At 34.5% G+C, this 20,304-nt stretch overlaps 2 protein-coding genes across 5 annotated transcripts; one reads left to right on the forward strand and one right to left on the reverse strand.

The window, feature by feature from the left end:
* Positions 1-93: 93 nt before the first annotated feature.
* On the reverse strand, positions 94-16,949 carry LOC124533431 (thioredoxin reductase 1, mitochondrial). Of its 4 annotated transcripts, none has more exons than XM_047108679.1 (9): positions 16,749-16,933; positions 16,036-16,098; positions 15,305-15,525; positions 8,022-8,382; positions 6,470-6,698; positions 5,616-5,703; positions 4,187-4,437; positions 1,685-1,876; positions 94-921 (listed from the first exon to the last, which is right to left on the reverse strand). In XM_047108679.1, the coding sequence occupies exons 1-9, from the start codon at positions 16,759-16,761 to the stop codon at positions 792-794; spliced, it is 1,548 nt and encodes a 515-aa protein (XP_046964635.1). In that variant the 5' UTR covers positions 16,762-16,933; the 3' UTR covers positions 94-791. The 4 variants fall into 4 exon arrangements, with proteins under 4 accessions (XP_046964635.1, XP_046964633.1, XP_046964636.1 ...); XM_047108677.1 differs by lacking the exon at positions 16,749-16,933 and adding an exon at positions 16,372-16,514; XM_047108680.1 differs by lacking the exon at positions 16,036-16,098 and having other exon boundaries at positions 16,749-16,949.
* Positions 16,517-18,548, forward strand: LOC124533432 (C-factor). Its single transcript, XM_047108682.1, has 5 exons — positions 16,517-16,718; positions 17,118-17,169; positions 17,263-17,453; positions 17,528-17,677; positions 17,847-18,548. The coding sequence occupies exons 1-5, from the start codon at positions 16,602-16,604 to the stop codon at positions 18,069-18,071; spliced, it is 735 nt and encodes a 244-aa protein (XP_046964638.1). The 5' UTR covers positions 16,517-16,601; the 3' UTR covers positions 18,072-18,548.
* Positions 18,549-20,304: the final 1,756 nt, after the last annotated feature.

The raw sequence follows: 20,304 nt of genomic DNA on the forward strand, positions 1-20,304 counted from the left end.
AAAGAAAAACTTATTTAAAATTAAGGAATAAGAATTCGGCTACCTAACAAGAGGGTTGTTATTTAAGTAAGGATTCAAAAAATAAACACAAAATTAAAAATATATCACTTTATTAGAATTGAAATAAAAAAAAAGTGATCAACACTGATTAATCCGTGAGCGTGCGTCGACGGAATGTGAGCCTGCGTGCTTGCACTGGAGTAGAAACATTAACGTATAACATCGACATAATACTGAGCTGACGGTGTTGGAACAATATGACGTATTTTTATAACATAATTTTGTTCTTTTGTTATTGAACATATTTAATATATTCTAGTTGAATGTCTTTTGTACTAATAATAAAACGATACGAGGCAAGAAATTCCCAAAAACAGCCTTTAACAATTATATTGACAAAACGTTTTTTATCTGCAGTGCTAACAGATTAAAAAACACTTATTGTCATTTCAATATATTTTACTAAATTAATAAAACCACATGCAATGTACCACCCTCAAAGACAATATAAGGCTATAGAAAACAAATTTTTGTGACTCATTAGTGGCTAAATTTTTACAACAACTTCCTACTTGTTCGAACAATAATACATATACATGATGCAATATTTTAACTTGTAACATTAAAAAAAAAAACAATTAATCGATTCGTTTAAGCAACTAGGCGGTATCAACGCGAAAATATAATTTTAAATTCATAAGTAACATTTAGAATGATAGTTTAATATGACAAACAACTTTAATCTGTATAAGTGAGGACATTTCGACCGAGATATCGTTGCGGTTGATGGTTTAGCTGCAGCACGACGCGGGGTTGGGGTCCTTGCCCGAGCGCTTGGTGATGTTGAGGCGGGTGAACTCCTCCGCGACCGTCGGGTGGATGCCGACCGTGTTCATCAGCTGTTCCATTGTGATGCCGCACCTGGAAACATTACTCAAAGTTACTTTTTCAATTTTTTTAATATTTTTTTTTTTAATATGTGACAACTTCACATACATTACTCTGATCCCAATGTAAGTAGCTAGAGCACTTGTGTTATGGAAATCAGAAGTAACGACGGTACCACAAACATCCAGACCCAAGACAATATAGAAAACTTATGGTAATCTACATCGACTCGGTCGGGAATCGAACCCGGGACCTCAGAGGCGTATCCATGAAAACCGGTGTACACACCACTCAACCATGGAGGTCGTCATTTCTATTCTTACTATTATTATAAATGAGTTACTATTATTATAAATGAGTTACTATTATTATAAATTCCTACTATTATTATAAATGTGACTGTATATAGGTTTGTCTTTCTTAAAACAGCAATGAAACTTCGTATAGTTTGTGGGCTACAGTTACATAAGCTATTAAAAACCGCAAAACAATGCAAAACCACAGTCATATATGAATATATCATAATATAATGTAATAATCACAAAAATTATCATAATTATCTATATGTTATCCCTTAATAGTATGTACCTTTCTAAATTATTTTATTCTGATGAAAGATAAGAGTAGCAATAATTTAGACAAATTTGTGTTATTGCTATTTTTTTTTTTAAATCCTTATATTATGGTAATGCATTATAAAAATCAACCGTAAAAAAATCCTTTAAGAGTTTATTACTATCCAAGCATGGCGGTATATTAAGACGGGTTAAACGAGTATATCTTAATAAATACTCACTTGAGAGCAGCAGCGAAGCCCTGTATGACCTCGCCAGCGACCGGCCCCACGAAATGTAATCCCAGGATGCGCTGGGGAGCTTCCCGTAAAGCTATCGCCTTGAGGTAACAGTTACGGATGTTCCGTTGCGGGATGAAGAACTCGGTTGGTTTGTAGTACGCGTGGTATATTTCTAGGTTGTCAGCGCCGTGTCTGGAACGATATCAAATAAGTTAGTTATAATTTTGATGCAATGTTTGAATGGCAATATTTAGAAATAATATCAGTATGCTCAGTAGTTATCTGAGCCATAGCCATAGGTGCTGTAACCATTTTTTTAAATGCGCCACCAAACTTGAGAACTAAGATGTTATGTTCTTTGTGCTTGTAGTTACACTGAAGCCACACCTATGGCTTTGGCATGCATTCTGTATTTTCGCACACAGTGTGGAGGGATATATTTCTAAAATTCTGCTTAAAATATGAGTTTTGAATTTAATAAATACTCAGTCAAGATAGCAAAATCATTTGATGTTCAAGTGTATAATACCTAGATGTAATATTGATTTATTTAAAGACGAATCCTAGGAACGACGTTTTATCACACTGCGTTCAAGTACTGTCACTTCGTCAGAGAAACGGCAATTAAACCAAGAGATCAGCAGGCGCGTACGACACGACCTCCGGTGCTCCAATACTCTTGCAATAGAAAGAGCTATTGAGCAGAATCGGGGGTCTAAGGTGTTCGTACAATCTCTTGGAAGGAGCCACCTGACGAAGTTGACCACAGCAAGTGGAGAAGTCGTTTCTTCTAAGCCGGCAGTACTTTCGGAAGTAGAGGACTTCTACGGCCGGTTATACGCATCGTATGCACCTCGACCTGATCCCGAAAATGAGGATCCTAGAGCTACATTAACACGCCATTTCTCCGAAGACCTGCCTGAAGTCAGTATTGGCGAAATCGAGACTGCTCTTGGACAGCTTAAAAATGGAAAAGCCCCTGGAGAGGACGGCGTTACCACAGAGCTATTAAAAGCGGGAGGTAAACCGGTACTTAGGGAACTTCAGACGCTTTTTAACTCTGTCCTCTTCGAAGAGAGAACTCCGGAGGCGTGGAGTAGGAGTGTGGTCGTCCTGTTCTTCAAAAAGGGAGACAAAACCCTGCTAAAGAACTATCGTCCCATATCCCTACTGAGCCACGTCTATAAGCTGTTTTCAAGAGTGATCACGAACCGTCTTGCGCGAAGATTCGACGAATTCCAACCCCCGGAGCAGGCCGGGTTTCGGACCGGATACGGCACCATAGACCACATCCATACAGTGCGGCAGATTATACAGAAGTCCCATGAGTATAATCGGCCCCTGTGTCTTGCATTCGTGGACTATGAGAAGGCCTTTGAGTCGGTTGAAATCTGGGCTGTTCTGGAGTCCCTGCAGCGTTGCCAAATTGATTGGCGATACATCCAAGTGATGAGATGTCTCTACGAAGCTGCCACCATGTCCGTCCGAGTACAGAATCAGCAAACAAATCCCATACCATTGCATCGAGGAGTGAGACAAGGGGACGTTATTTCCCCCAAATTGTTCACTAATGCAATGGAGGATATGTTCAAGACGCTGAACTGGAAAGGACGTGGCATTAACATCAATGGCGAATACATCTCTCACTTGAGATTCGCAGACGATATCGTCATCGTGGCAGAAACGCTGCAGGGCCTACAACAAATGCTGAACGAGCTGGCTGATTCTTCTATGCGTATCGGCCTACGGATGAACTTGGATAAAACCAAGGTCAAGTTCAATGAACATGTTCTACCGGAACCAACTACGATACACGGTACCGTCCTCGAAGTTGTTCAAAAATATGTCTACCTCGGGCAGACTCTGCGATTAGGTAGAAACAACCTTGAGGACGAGGTGAATAGAAGAATTCAGCTGGGTTGGGCAGCGTTTGGGAAGTTACGTCGAATCCTAACATCGTCGATCCCACAGTGCCTTAAGACGAAAGTCTTCAATCAGTGCGTCCTACCCGTCATGACATACGGAGCCGAAACGTGGACACTCACGACAAGGCTGGTCCACCAGCTTAAAGTCGCTCAGCGTGCTATGGAAAGGGCTATGCTCGGCGTTTCTTTGAGGGATCGCATCAGAAATGAGGTGATCCGTCAAAGAACCAAAGTCATCGACATAGCCCACCGGATTAGTAAGCTGAAGTGGCAGTGGGCTGGTCATATTTGTCGTAGAACCGACAACCGTTGGGGAAAACGTGTTCTAGAGTGGAGACCGCGTCTCGGCAAACGTAGTGTAGGACGTCCTCAGGCACGGTGGAGTGACGATATACGCAAGGCGGCAGGCAGGAGCTGGATGCGAGTAGCCGGAGAAAGACCACAGTGACGTGCACTGGGAGAGGCCTATGTCCAGCAGTGGACAAAAATAGGCTGTTGATGATGATGATGATGATGATGCGTTCAAGTAACTCGATAGCGTGTCCTATGAGCTATATATATTAGGATAGCGCGTTACCGGGCGGTGGCCTGCTCCTCGCTGAGGCCGACGCAGCCGTATTCGAGCGGCGTGAACACGGTGGTGGCCACGTTGTCGTAGTCCATGTGCTGCTGCGCGGCGGCGAACAGGCGGCGCGCCAGCAGGCGGCCCGCCAGGATGGCCACGGGCGTGAGCTCGGGCCGCGCCTCCAGCACGTCGCCCACCGCGAACACGTGCGCCACGTTCGTCTGCTCGCCCTCCGCCACGATCTTGCCGTTCTCCGACAGCGACTGCGCCGTCGACAAATATACATTTTATTTTTATTAGGACAACCAACAGTAGATACAATGACATGACATGAACATCCTGTAAATTCCCACTGCTGGGCTAAAGGCCTCCTCTCCCTTTTTGAGGAGAAGGTATGGAACATGTTCCACCACGCTGTTCCAATGCGGGTTGGTGGAATACACATGTGGCAGAATTTCTATGAAATTTGTCACATGCAGGTTTCCTCACGATGTTTTCCTTCACCGCTGAGCACGAGATGAATTATAAAGACAAATTAAGCACATGAATCAGCGGTGCTTGCCTGGGTTTGAACCCGCAATCATCGGTTAAGATGCACGCGTTCTAACCACTGGGCCATCTCGACTCTCGATACAATATCACATTAAAAATAAATTGCATTATATAATTAATAAACATATTGAAGAAATATGGTCCTAAATTCGATCCTTGTGGGACTCCGGAGGAAGCAATGAATAGTTTAGAGTGGTGTCCGTGGATTACCACTCTTGAGATTCTACCTATTAAGTAAGTTTTGCACCACCCAAGCAGTCGATCCGAAATATCATATGATTTCAACTTATTTAAAAGAATGCAGTGATTAACCTTGTCAAAGGCCTTGGAGAAATCTGTATGTGTGGGATCCATTTGAAGGCCACTATCAATACATTCAGAAATATTAGATACATGAACCGACAGATTAGTCAAAGTAGAGCGTATAAATCCCTGCTGATTTTCAATTATGTAATTTTTGATATGATTCTATATATGTGTATAAATTATCTTTACGCAGATATTGAAATTCTAATAAGTCCAAAGGATTATTGTATTTTTTAATTCTAATATGGTATTTGTGTTTTAATTTAAGAAGAGATATTAACTGAGGTGAATACCAAATCTGATATTTTCGATGATTGTGCCTCTTCATTAGTACAAATAGGCAAATAATATTTCGTAATGTTAGATAAAATTTATCAATTATTTCATTGATATCACTGCAGTTAGAAAACAAATCTAACCACTGTATTACGTTGAGTTTTAAGATTATAGACTCATAGTCAGCCCTATAAAAATTATATTAATTTTTAGATTATTTTTTCTATAATTGACAGAATACATGCGATACGAGTGCGATACAAACAAACTAAATCAAATATAATCCATGGTCTCATTCAATACTAACGGTGACTCCGGCCGCCGCCAAGTTGAGCTGCTGCGTGAGCGCGTACCGGCCCGTCGCCAGCAGTACCGTGTCGAAGACATCTTCACCCCTGAGAAAACAAAAAAAAACTGAACATCGGAAGACATAATTTATCACTTAAGAGTCTGTACGTTTAAAATAAAACTAGTTATAAAGGATTTTAATCGCGTATATTAAATATTTTGGACATCCCGACGTTTCGAGCACTTTACAGCGTTCGTGGTCACGGGTAGACTAAGGTGGCATTTGTCTATTTGAAGAACAAAGAAATATTATTTGCAACTACCGCCAACGATATTTAAGACAACATTAGTCTGTACGTTACGAAGGATAATTTAAATACTGTTTTGTGCTATATGAGCCACTTTGAAAGACTATAGTTTATGAGCGTATGAAACTAAGTTCACGTGCGAGGTTATAGGAGTTTACATACTTTCAATTTCCAGTCTCTGGGCAGCTACAGAGACCTTTAAACGGAAAGCCCAATATTTTTTATTGACCTGACCTGGTGGTTTTAAACCTCAGGATCTGCAGCTTCTAAAGCCACTAAATCAACAACGCAGTCACTTTGTTCATGCCAATAATATAATATTGCGCAGCGCAAACATTTTCACCACTGCTCCAAGCATTTATGGGCAAAATTTCAACATATTCCGCAAATTATTTAGTTACTGTATTTATTTTTTCTCCAAAAATTTCACATAATTAAAATTATAATTGAGAGTACATGCTTGAAGATATAAATTATATGCTCACCCAAAATAATATAAGTTGTTTTAAAAAAGTGATTTTTGTCTATGGTTTTAGACTTGATTAATTAATTGAATACAACTTACTGTTCCTTGGTCTCCGTGTTCAACCAGCGTGCTTTCAGCTGGCCAGACTCGAGTTTCTCCACCGACAGCGGAACGCATCTGTGGTGGAACTTAACGCCTTTCTCCTCCATCTCGTTGGTGACCATGCTTGCCATCTGCTGGTCGAAACCACGCAGCGGTACCGATCGGACGAGAACAGTGGCGGAGTAGCCCAATGAGTTTAAGAAACCGGCGCATTCTAGACCGATGTCTGAAAATAAAGTTACATTGGAATTAGCAATTTATAATCTACTGTATTCGATGTATGAAGCTGGTAGTAGTTTTAAATTTGACAATCTATATTAATATTATAAATATTTATTTATTTAGGGACAGCCAACAGAAGTTACAACATTAGTAATTGCATAAAAGATGTTCTTAGACTAAGAATTAATTGCACTTCCAATTACAGGTCATCACAGCACGCATGAATAATTGAGATACAAAAAAAAAAGTAAATATGATTAAGTTACAAGAGACATCAAAATTATTAATTTAGATACACATTTGGTATACAATCAGAAAAATAATAAAAAATATCTGTCTGTCGCACTTTCACGACCAAACCGCTGAACCGAATGGGATGAAATTTGGTATGAAGCAAACTTGAATTCCAAGAAAAGACATAGGCTACTTTTTTGCCTACATACAACATCACAACCAACACAAATACAGTACTAGTCATTAAATAAATGTAACGTTTGTATTTTTAATAAAGGATTTTGCATTTAAGATAATTACTTAATCTATAACGCGCTACTTTACTAAGACACACTTTAATAAGACACCTATTTATTAAGAAAGTAGGTCTTTAGATGCTATCGTAGTACTACTACTTCCCCAAAGTAACAACTACCCTCAGGCACATCATCTATATAAGTCATAAATGTTAAGGGTCCATCGAGTGAACGGCCCTCCATAATGGAAGGCAGGTTAAAACTCGGGCCAGATCGCTAATATTAAAAGTTAATCCGCGAGACGAGATAATAATCTCGTAATCTATACGCTAATCTTAACAGTTAACCTCTGTCATTACTACTATACAATAGAATAATTCACCTAACACGCCACTATTGTTATCGTTTTAATTTAAAAATGGAAGCAAAAAGATAGCTGTTTTCAACGTAAATTTTCAATTAGATGTAGCATCGGCAAAATTCGTAAAACCGATCACATCCGAATTAAATACGCTATACAAATTATCAATGTTTATTTCTTATGTGAATATGATCGTTATACAAACGTAATAACTTGTAATATCATATGACCTTATATATTCGTCAATTTGACACGTCGATTTCCTTTCTCGGGTTGAACTGACGCGAGAGTCTATAGCGACGAAAGGGGTCGAATGGCGCGATGGGGAGCTATTTCTATTGGTTGTATAAATCGGCAGTAATCGGCATTATTGAATTTGCCGATGCTACATCTAAGTTGTGTCGTACTATATTGTGTTATACAATTTTAAGAGCTAACCTGTTATTACTTTTACTAGAAATAATGAAAAAAAATTGAAAATATTGTTTATACGTACATCCAGCTCCAACGACGAGTGTCTTCCCAGGGGGATGGCTCAGACTGAAAATATCGTCGCTGCTGATACAATACTCCCTCGCTCCGGGGATGTCTGGGTAATGAGGCCTTCCTCCCACGGCAATCAAAATGTTCTTAGCCGTCAACTCCTTCTTGCTACCATTCTTTAATGTGGCGATAAGGGTGTGGGGGTCTTTGAACTCGCCCAAACCATTGATATATTCAATTTTCTTTTCCCTGAGATCGACCCTGGTGACCCAGTTTACAGATTTTATGTGATTCTGGACGGATTCAGTCAATGCTGACCAGTTAATTTTCACATTGTTCAATGAAGGCACTTCCCATCCATACGCTACCGCTTCCTGTAATTGAATAAAATAATATTGGATTGATGCTACTGCGTATCGATAAATATTAACTAACTAATACAAATAAATTAAAAAATATGGAAACAACGTACAAACTACAACTTAAGAGGTGCTTTCTAAAACACAATAGTTTTCGTGCACATTAATTCTATTATAGCTATCGTCCATTTAAATAAAAAAAGACGATCGTATTTGATCATGTCGAAAAATTTAGGAACACGTTCTATATTTGAATACAACTTTTTTAAAATACCGTAGGTATTTTTAGTTTCTCATGTTCCAGAAAATTCTTTGACCGATAGCAAAAACAACATTAATATTCTCGAAAACGTATTTGGCATTTCTATCAAAAAATATTCATTTTTTTTCTGTACATAAACATACATATTAAAATACAAGATTGAATATAAGAATAAATTTGAATAGATAAATAAAAGCTTTATTGTATTATATAATAACAAGTTTTTTAGAAAATACAATTTATTTGTTTTGTATTTTTTACAAGCAAACTCGAATGTTCTATAGATTTGACAAACAGAGAAAGACTAAGGCGAATGATGATTAAATGGCATATACTTTCAAACCAAAATAATTTGTAAAATAAAAGTTAACGTATATTTTTATAATGTTGCAATTTCGTCACATCGTAGTAAATAAAAATTAAATAATAAAAAACATTTTACAAAAATAATGAAGACCAACAATTATTAGGCAGAATAATTTAAGCCTACGTCTAAACTTGTGTTCCCGGTAAAATACAATGTGAAAACAGCTGTTCTGTTCTGTTAAACTTTTGGAAATGTTCATTTGACGAATCTTCCACTTTTCTTTAATAGATTAATGAGTTATAGTATACAATAAGTAGAATACGTAGATTAATTAACACATTTGATAGAAGATAACAAAATATTTTAGATAATATCTGTAATGAACGTTGAGCCAGAGCCTCAAACAGCGGCCATTAGAGGAAATAAAAGTGTTATTAGGCGATAACATCTTTCAATTTCGTCGTATTACAATGAAGGGCGTACCTATCGAAGATACTTTTTATTTAATAATGTAATAATGAACATGACATTGCACTATACACTATAACTAATAAAAGTATGCAATATATTATTGAATATTTTTAATTAATTGTGCATTACGCAAAGAACAGATTACAACAAATTATTATGCAAAGAACAGATTACAACAGATTACAAATAATTATTTATTTATTCTTTTAATTTTTTATGTAAAGAATAAAACAAGCGCGATCTTATAAATATTACACGAAATATTTAAAGTTTAGTGTTTTAAGTATTTGATCAACAATCGATAAAAATGTCAGAAGGATTACAGATAAATACACTTTGATCTTGAATTGACACACCGCAAGACTTAAAATATTCTTTAGTTTTTGGTTCTTATTTTATACGTAGGTAAATAACACCTTATGCTAGCTGGTACCACCGCCCAAACATTGGGCCCATAAAAAGAAAAATTAAATATTCCTGACGAAGTATTAATGTATGTTTAATTAAATTAAAAATCTTTTTGTAACATATTTTTATTATATTACATATAATATCGCAACCAGTAGATATTTACTTTATTTGTGATAAGTGATATTTGCTTAAAACACCTATTCAAGATTTCATATCCAATTTTACTACAAAGTCCTTGTTAATACATAAAATCAATACATCTGTATAGAGTTACATTATTTCAGAATTCATAGTGTTTATGAGTCACAACATCCGTGTTTGTCGGTAGACCGTAGCGTTACAAATTGAACTGTTGTTTAAGCACGTTCAGTAGATACGGTATACGACTACAGCTACAGAGTCAAGGTTATTATTCTAGCAGAAAAATCAATAACGTTCTAATATTTATGCTTTATTAAAAATGCACCCCCTCTTTATCACTAACGACTCGATAGAAAATACAAGTTTTAAATGAGACAAGCATTCTAATTTAATATAATATAGTTTATAAATGACTGTCGGCGTTGAATGGAAATATCGCGAGGAAATTTCCAAAAGCTCATTCCCGAATCTCGTTTTAGCCGGACGATGATCCCTTTTCCTTCTTTTCCGAACATTAGGCAGTTGCACCATTTTTATTTCAATAACACGCACACAGAAGAATTGATCTGCTTATGGTAAGTGAACTCTGCCACCCATGCCGTTGGAAATTTATACAATTCCTGACATGGCCAATTAGTTCCCGGTCTTAGATTTTTTTATAATGGAAATGATCTGTAATGTAATGATTACGTATGTAATTATACAGCTGACATACAGCCCCAAACCTGTTCCTTTACTTTAAGGCCTGTTTAGTGTTTTATATATTGAAACTTAAAATTAGTCTGTATCTTTTAAAAGTATTTACAATCATTTATGAATCGCCATTATAATATTTTAAACTAGCCTAAACCTCGGCTTTACCTACGCAAAATTTATGAAACTTTATAACGCACAACGACATTATATCTTATAACTTCACGGCCATGTTACTCCATACATTGATTGATTTCATGCTTCCCACATTTTACACTCCCTTAAGGCACGATTTTTTTATAAAAACTTACCTACGTCCTCCCTCAAGTCTCTAGTACAGGACTCTCGACTCAAAACACAATATTTCATCTAAGTCGGCTTAAAGTGTGACGTAGTAGCCGAATATCTTTCGCATTTATAATATTAGTAGAGATGTAAAGCCACCGCAAATACGTATCATAGATTCTACCAAAAGAATCGCAAGAAACTCGGTTGTTTCATGACTCAACAAGTCTCGAGTCCAACATTTACTGTTGACAAACTGTTATCATTTCTAGATGATTCGAGATTTTGTTTTTGTGGTATTCCAAACAATGGATACAAAAAGATTTCACGAGTTGATTATTGTTTTTTGGATTAGGAAAAATAAGTTTAAAGATAAAATGCCTTAATAAGCGTTATAATACAGTGTGTCATGGAAATCAACTACTGAAAATTGATATACTGAATTTAAACATGGTCTAACAAAGCACCGAGGCTGAACGGTCGCTCAAAATCGACATTTGTTCCTGAAAACGAGTAAAATCCAATAAATCGTTTTTTTTAAACCATATAATTAAGATGTGCGCAAAAGCTGACGACATAAAAATATTAGAATTTATTGTTTACGATTTTTAATTAACTAGATAATTGTTAGTTGGTTTCGAAGTGAATGACAGTCGACGTAAGAGAATTAAGAGCGTCATCCTGCAATCCAATTTTATTACATGATAAGGAATTAAATGGTACTAACAAAGCGAGTAGACTCAATCCTAATATAATTAGTAATAAGAATGACAAATATTTTTTGCACAAAATCATTATGTACATACTTTAAATGTGGGATATAGAATTATACGAAAATAGTTTGTTTTGTAATCAAGTTTTTCTAAATAATAAAATTTGGTACCACAAAATGAATAATGGCGGCAAAAACACAAAGAGGACTTCATAACTAATATTATGTTACGCAAGGCCTTCGCAATCTTTGTTATCGTTATCAGTTATATTATATGAACATCACATTTATAAATATATAAAAATAAAGAGAAACAAGGACAATACAGATAATAAATAGACCAAGAAAAGATACTGGCTGGCACAGCAATGTAGTTCTCTTTGATAGCAACAGTACACACGGTATCTCTTATTGCATTGTTAACAGACGTTTACTATTGTATCTGTAGCACCTAATATAAAAAATAGAGGCACTTGAGAACCATTAATTTCTAAGTTTATCTACAATAAAACCAACTCTGACTTTTCGGTAGACACATCTGAGATAAGAATATCGAATTTTCTGTATGATTATTCTAAAAATAATTTTAGATATACTGTAAAAGTAAAAGAATAAGTTTTATTTTTAATTTGATACTTTTTGCAATTGAAGCTAATAATTTTCCAAGCTAATGAATTATTTTAACGTTCTTTCAGATTTATTGAGTAATAAAACCATCATTGAATAACCTTCAGAAAGGAAGCAAAGGAAAATATTTTGTTTGTATTCTTGGTCGTAAATGAAAATAAAATGAATGTAATACTTCAAGTCACAACTCATACTTGACGTAAATAAGTTGACAGGTCGATTAGCATATGTTAACACCATTAACACCTATACAGTTTTCGTAACATTTAATTTAGGAAGTATGCACACTACACAGCCTCGTAACTTCCTATGATCATATCATGTACGCAAACATCAACAGCGCGTCATATCGACACCAGCAAAATGTTCTCGCCTACAAATGTTGATGCACCGTGCATGACACGCAACTATGCAGGTTCTTGACTCATTTCCCTGCTTTAATTAGGGGAGATACATAGTTAGTTATTACAGAGTATAGATGGATTCTCTAAATCATGTAATGATTCAACGCATCGTTAGCAGTTTTCATGGTTACATAACATTACAATTATTACTCCATACGGGTACTATTATATTTATATTATATATTTATAACTATATTCATAACTATTTAATTACTATGTATTTATACATAGAAATTAAATACTCATAAAAAATTAACGATGTCAATGTATCAAAATAGGTATATGTATGTATAAAATTTATGTACAAACTACTCACTAACTCAATAGGTCACAGTCAATGGATAAAAACAAACAATTTACTTTAAAATCTTGCTTTTACTATTTTTGGTTTGCAATAATCCGTATATTATTCATGGGCTAAAACACTTTTATATCAAGTTATTTTCAAGCTATTACTTAAAGCATACAACTAGGATTACGCTCAGTGTGTTGTAACTGTCTTGGATTCCATTGAAAGAAAAAAAAGATCGGCTGTTAATTACATACACTTACGTCTTCAATACGATTTAAACGACTTTTAAAATTGTAATGACCTCAAAGGACACTTGTTATACACCTGGTCTAAAAGCGGAAGATATCCATTCGGTTTATAACTATAGAAGATTACATACATACTTATATTTAATTACTATCTCCATATATAACATATTATTAAATTAAATTATCAACAGGCCGTAAAATTCAATGTGGAACTATCGTGTTAAATTGCTGTACGTAAGTTACTTATTTAAAAAATATATGAATTATATTGATGATATACTCACACTATTCCAATAAATTAGTTACTTATATGTTTATTATACTTTTCAAACACAATTAATTTATCTTTTATACCAAACTGTAATTTAAATTAACCTAAGTTCATACATAATTCGATTTAATATGTGTATTAATTTAAAAGTGGTAAGCAATGATAAAACCATTGTTTTATAGATTATAACAGTATACATTTTAGTGATGTCAAAGTATTCGTCACGACATCGAATACTATTAAATAATATATAGTTAGTATAAAATACAGAACCCAATAGGTAAGCGACACGAGGAACAAAACACAAATATATAACAAAGGCGATAAATGATTATTTTTTGACTGACTGATGTCCGATTTAGGCCACAGAACGCAGAACATTATGGGGCACAAGTGTGTGCACAAACACAGACACACCCTTATCTATCACACTCATAATCCGATGGGACTTCAGGACAACGGGTTTACGGGAAGGAAGGAAGGCAAAGTTGTCACATGCCGTTTTAGATGTTGGTAGTTGGTTGTTTGGCGTTATAGTCTATATTTTTCCTGGAATTTTAAGCCAGCTTCATAACAAATTTCATCAATTTCGGTTCACTGGTATGGGCGTGAGCAACAGACAGATAGATATACATAGTTACTTTCGCACTTATAATATTAGTATTTATTTGTAACACATTACAAATGCCGGGTATCACTTACGGGTTTCACTAAATTAACGAAAATAGGTCGGCCGTATCGTATCACTGTACATTTATACAAATCACATTATTTTCAATCTAATAAAATCCAAGCTTTTCTATTGTTTTGAGATTTATAAAAATCTCACGATACAGTATAACAAATAATTTTTACATTAGAATAATCAAATCCAAAAATCTAATAAAATTAAAAATACATTTTTCCCTAGTTATTAATTATTAAACAATTTAGTTTTTGTATTGTTAACCGATGACTGGTTTATATTTATAATTAAGCACAATTTAACCGTAACAAGTCATAGGAAATCTATATATGGATATGTTGTGCAATCATAATTCAATACAATTGACTCTCATTATGTAACATATTATATTCCCATACCAATAGGTATGACTAACTACCATACCTACTGTAAAACTATATTTAATTGTGCAATCTTATTCTAGTCCTTATGGTAAACGGAATAAGATCGAATTATAATGCGCAGTTCGTAAATGTCAACGACTCGCTTTTGTTTAATAAGAGTAGGTATTTGAAACGTAAATAGACATCAAACTAAAAAAATATTTTATATTTGTATCAGCTTGCATATCAAATTATAATGATACTTCTTGGTGAAAGATTAGCATTTACAAATTTTATTATTGATCTTGCTTGACCTCCTGTGATGATGAAATTTACTTTAACTAATTCACTAGAGGAATAAGTAAATTAATAAAAACTTTGATTTTTCATAAGTATTAAGTATTATATGATTAAATCGGATATTGTATACTATTTGATTCATAAGAAAAAATAAAAAAAAAATTAAAATGTAAAACTACCAACATCGTCCATAACTCCAGAATCAGGAAGGAAATTGTTGAGGGGATATCCGAGGATTGTTCACTTACCATACCCTACAATGAAAAAAATATTTAGAATGCCAATCATTTCAAAATTTACTCTAATCTACCCTTCAATGTGACGAATTGCAACATCATTTGAAATATAACACAAGTAACATTAATAATGCCTAAAGAAATCATCAATAAAAATGAAAATCAGGGACATATTAAAATCTAATAAAGTATAAACAAAAATGCCAAAGACAAAACATAACAATACTTACATGTATGCTCTCTCCAAGTATAGCAGCTTGATGCATTAATTTCTTTGGAATGCATCCAACGTTCACACAGGTACCTCCAAGACCCCATTTTGTGCCTTGAGGTGATGGTGTTACATAATCTAACACTGCTACTTTGGCTCCAAGATTCACAGCCTCTTTAGCACAGGCCAGACCTCCAGACCCACCACCGATAACAGCCAAATCATAGTCGTAGGTCCCATCTATAAAGTGGTGGTGATATCATCACTAAGTGCATTCACAGAGTTAGTACAGAAATGCCAGTTTAGTCATTTTTTTTTAATTTATTTTAAGAATGTTATAAGTAACTTTTAATTTGGTGACAACACAAATGAGGAATAAATGGTAGTTTTAAGATTTCCTTTGATTTCTTATGTTTAGTCATAGATTAGTATATTTTGAATAATTTGCTTTGAAATTCAGTTATTCCATTAGGGAGTCATGACAAATCCATTTATCAAATTGATTACATGACATAATCCATTTAAGAATATAATAATGTTCCAATAACTGTAAGCCCTTTTGAAATGAAAATTTTTTATTACACTAAACCATTTAGTATTGATTTTTTATCTTAACTTATTTCATGTTTCGTTAATCCCTGTACCAACCCTGTACAAATAAAGTAATAGTGCAATGCTGTGTAGGCAAGTTAAAACATACACCATCGGAAACAGCACAAATGCCTAGTATTTATACATCATTTACTGTACCTTGGTCATTATTAACCAAAGGGGCTACGAACTTGCTTTTACGTCCACAACACATCCATCCACCTAGTGTTGTCACCAAGCAAAAGAATTTAACATTATAAACCAATTATTATATGGTTATTAAAAATAGCAAATTTTTAAAATTTCAAATACTGAACTCAGCAAAATCAATTCAATAGTGGAATAAATGCAGAATTTAATGATTATTAAATAAATTCAATAGGATTTATCTATAAAACAACGAACAAGGTTCAAAGAATACGATGTATCATCGGTGAGGTTATTTGATATTTACGATTCCAAGGTTACATGTTTTAATTGCACCATTGAACTTACTAGCGAGGGAGCGTGTCGTGATCACAAAGAGGCTCTCCGTTCCACGAAGAGGTTTCACAAAATTAGTTAATCTTCGGAAATTATTTAGTATTGTCATATTTGACGTATTTCATGTGACAGAGACAAGAAAATCACCCGAAATATTTACACGAATGGGAAGTTAACTTTCTAATGACCGACGCACGTCAAACTTTAAGTAATACACAGTTGGGTTTATTTTGTGTTTCACGATGAAATCTATCTTAATAACGGGAGCAAATCGCGGCTTGGGACTCGGTATGGTGAAGTACCTAACTAAAAATGACAAGGCCGGGATTATATTTGCGACATGCCGAAAACCCTCCGAGGTATGAAATAAACTAAACGTTTTTACTTACCTATTGGTGCCATTTTCAATTAAAACTTTGTCACTAAATATTCAACACGTTAACACGGTATGGTCACGTCTATTCGACAACGATTCAATTAATATTGTAGACTTGCTGTCGCGTATTTTATAAAGAGATCTTTTGGTAACTGTACAGTGCGAGAAAGAGACAATACAACAGTCACAATTCGCAGGCGGCTTGAGTCGAGGATTGCCCATGACATGACAGATGACGTCACCGTCGACGTATTAATAGAGACGTACGATGACGATGCTAATCCTTAATCGACATCGAGATGTTTCTTCGAGATGTTATGATTTCACAACCATTAATGTTTTGATAAATTTCAATATAATAAGTTCTCATTTTTTTTTACAGGAATTAACAAAATTATCTCAAGAACATAAGAATCTACACATTTTAAATCTAGGTAATATTATATAATATTTAAATAGAAATATTAGTCATCGAACAAGTAAGATATAGAAGGCAATTATTATATAATAGTATTCCTTTTCAACAGATGTTACAAATTTCACAAAACTTGGTGAGATAGCGTCAGAAGTTTCTAACGTAGTAGGCAGTCACGGATTAAACGTTTTAATAAACAATGCTGGTGTGACTACTAAATTCACAAAGCTTCAATTAGTAAAAGCAGAGCAGTTATTAGAAAATCTGACTGTCAACACTATTGCACCAATTATGTTGACCAAGGTACTTTACTTATAGTCACTTTACTGACTTGACTTTAAATAATAAATCATAAATTTATTTAATTTTTGGTACAGAGCCTTCATCCAATTTTAAAAAAAGCTGTTGAATCAAACAGTGACAAATCAGTAGGTGCACAGCGAGCCGTCGTCATAAATATGAGCTCGATTCTTGGATCTATAGCACTGAATGACCAAGGAGGCTTTTATCCCTACAGATGTTCTAAGGTAGTTTTTGCACATTGTGTAACATAACGCAGATCATATTTTAATACATAGTTAATTTAATGATTATTGTAAATTTCAAATTTCAATATTATTTTGTAACATCTTTAAAAAATTATGAATATATTAAGTACTACAAAAATTTTTTATAATAACATTTGATAAATTACAGGCGGCATTAAACGCAGCTACTAAATCAATGAGTATTGATTTAAAAAAGGATCAAATTGTTGTAGCTGCAATGCATCCAGGTTGGGTAAAAACGGATATGGGTGGCAAAAATGCGCCACTAGATGTCGACACTAGTGTTTCTGGTATTTTTAACACTATAGAAAATCTAAAGGAAACAGATAGTGGAAAATTTTTACAATATGACGGTACTGAGTTGGCTTGGTAAATATAGATTATAAATTGTAATAATTATCATACATTTATTAGTTATAATACTTCATGTTACTAATACTATAGATATATATTTCTCCTCAAAGTCATTAGTCTTGGTTAAAACTCATGGTCAACTCATTGCATACTTTTAATTTAAAACTTACTTAGATCAGAGTATTATAGGCTTATAACTATTGTGAATTATACATGCACTTCTTGAAATAAAATGTAACATCGGTCTATATAAGCAGCTAATTATTTATTTGTTATCTAGTAGGTAATATGCTATGGAATTTATCAAACAATTTTCTAAAAACAATTACATGATTCATAAGAAATATACCTAATAGAAAAACATTATTTTGTTAAAACTCATCGATTTATTTTGTGATAGTTCTTTTCACTCTGTTTATTTCCAATTGCGCGATCAACTATTTACTTAATATAATAAATACAACTGTAACAAATAAAAACCATTCCCTACTTAGTCGATGTTGTTTTATTTTATTGTTTGTCTTTGTAATATATGTATAAATCCGATTTATATAATTATGTATATATATATACAAACCAGGGACGCATATAGTTCCACTCCACCTGATAGAAAGTAGTAGCGGAGTCCAATCGCGAAGACGGTCAGTAGGTACAGTCATAGAGAATGAACTTCACTAATCGCCCTAGCCATGCCCGCAAGTGCTTCTTGACGCCTCGTTTAAAGGGATCCAGGTTATAAGATGAGGGGAACATGTGAACTGGTGTGGAATTACATTTTTTGGCGGTGCGACAAATCAAAGAGTTGTCAATTTTTTTTGTGCGCGATGCAATTGCTGTCATATATTGGCGGTGACGTCGCGGGCGGGTGAAGGAAAAGGGAAGCAGGAATTAGGGATAATGATTCCTCCGTGTCAATACCCGCGTGACCCGTTATTTTTTTCCTCAAAAAAATTAAATCAAATAACAGTCGTGACTACGCGTAGCATGGGACTGTTAATTTATGTATAATTAAGTGCACATACCTTCCCAATTAGACTTCCCAAACTCTTTCACGGCTGCGGTAAATACTTCTGTCTTGTATTTTTTACCTTTAAAATAAATTATTCATTTATTCTTATATAAGAATTCTTTCTTTCTATTAAAAGGTGATAAATAAATCTGATAGTTTACTACTAGTACTTACTATGACTATACTAGGTCTAAAATTATGTAAATAGCAATTAGTAGGTATGTTTTATGTTCTAATAATTTAGTACAACCTTTAATATTAAAGTTATATTTAAGTCTTTTTCACGAGACTGTCTCGTGAACAAGACATTCGTAGATAATGATGAAATATCGAGCTCCACCGAACAAAAATAAAAAACATATTAAATATCCCGAAATCAAAAACTTTAATAAAAAAATAACCATGTTAATTTAAAAACCTTTAATATCAACATGGACCTATAATTACGGTACAAGGGCTACTCAATGGTTATAGTTACTTATGACTGCTAAAAGCAAATGCTTTAATACGTCAATCTATATTAATATTATAAATGTGAAAGTGTCTGTCTTTCACTATCAAACCGCTGAACCAAATTTAGTGAAATTTGGTATGAAGCAAACTTGAACTCCAGGATTTGCTCCTATTCATATAGTAGGTGACTATAAAGACGGCCTATTGTACTCGTACGGGACCAGGATAGGGCCTACTGAGCTAAGAGTCAAACCAAAACCTAGCGAGTCGTCCTGTTCTTGGTGAATATGGAAGATGGCTTCAGGTTCTGAGAATCATAAACTATTTTCCATACCCACGAGTAGCGCCTAAGGCTTTAACATATTTATTCGTAAACACACAAACACAGCTTAACGTGATATTTTCTAATCACATTTTACTTGGTAATTTTATGGTAGATGCTGAGTTTCTGGTCAGTCATTCGCGGTAAAACCTACATTCCAATCATTGGTAGCTTTACCAAATACAGTTCTGTAAAATTACGATTGAAAAATAGTTAGCTTTTTGAAATATAGGTACTTACATATTTATTACATAGGTACATAATAGAGCCGAGATGGCCCAGTGGTTAGAACGCGTGCTTACATCTTAACCGATGATTACGGGTTCAAATACAAGCACCACTGAATGTTGCACGCGCTTAATTTGTGTTTATAGTTCATCTCGTGCTAGGCGGTGAAGGAAAACATCGTGAGGAAACCTGCATGTGTCTAAATTCACAATAAATCTGCCACATGTAAATTCAACCAAC

The sequence above is a fragment of the Vanessa cardui genome, chromosome 11 (assembly GCF_905220365.1).
Source record: "Vanessa cardui chromosome 11, ilVanCard2.1, whole genome shotgun sequence".
In the NCBI taxonomy this organism is placed as follows: Eukaryota; Metazoa; Arthropoda; class Insecta; order Lepidoptera; family Nymphalidae; genus Vanessa; species Vanessa cardui.

Excerpts from the sequence above, each read along its gene's own strand:
- LOC124533432 (XM_047108682.1), top strand. The coding sequence starts at position 16,602 with ATGAAATCTATCTTAATAACGGGAGCAAATCGCGGCTTGGGACTCGGT. Across the intron at positions 17,454-17,527 it reads CACCAATTATGTTGACCAAG|AGCCTTCATCCAATTTTAAA; the intron begins GTACTTTACTTA and ends TTTTTGGTACAG. Across the intron at positions 17,678-17,846 it reads ATCCCTACAGATGTTCTAAG|GCGGCATTAAACGCAGCTAC; the intron begins GTAGTTTTTGCA and ends GATAAATTACAG.
- LOC124533431 (XM_047108677.1), bottom strand. The coding sequence starts at position 16,468 with ATGACAATACTAAATAATTTCCGAAGATTAACTAATTTTGTGAAACCT. Across the intron at positions 6,699-8,021 it reads ACTCGTCGTTGGAGCTGGAT|ACATCGGTCTAGAATGCGCC; the intron begins GTACGTATAAAC and ends CTTTATTTTCAG. Across the intron at positions 4,438-5,615 it reads TGGCGGCGGCCGGAGTCACC|TCGCTGTCGGAGAACGGCAA; the intron begins GTTAGTATTGAA and ends TCGACGGCGCAG.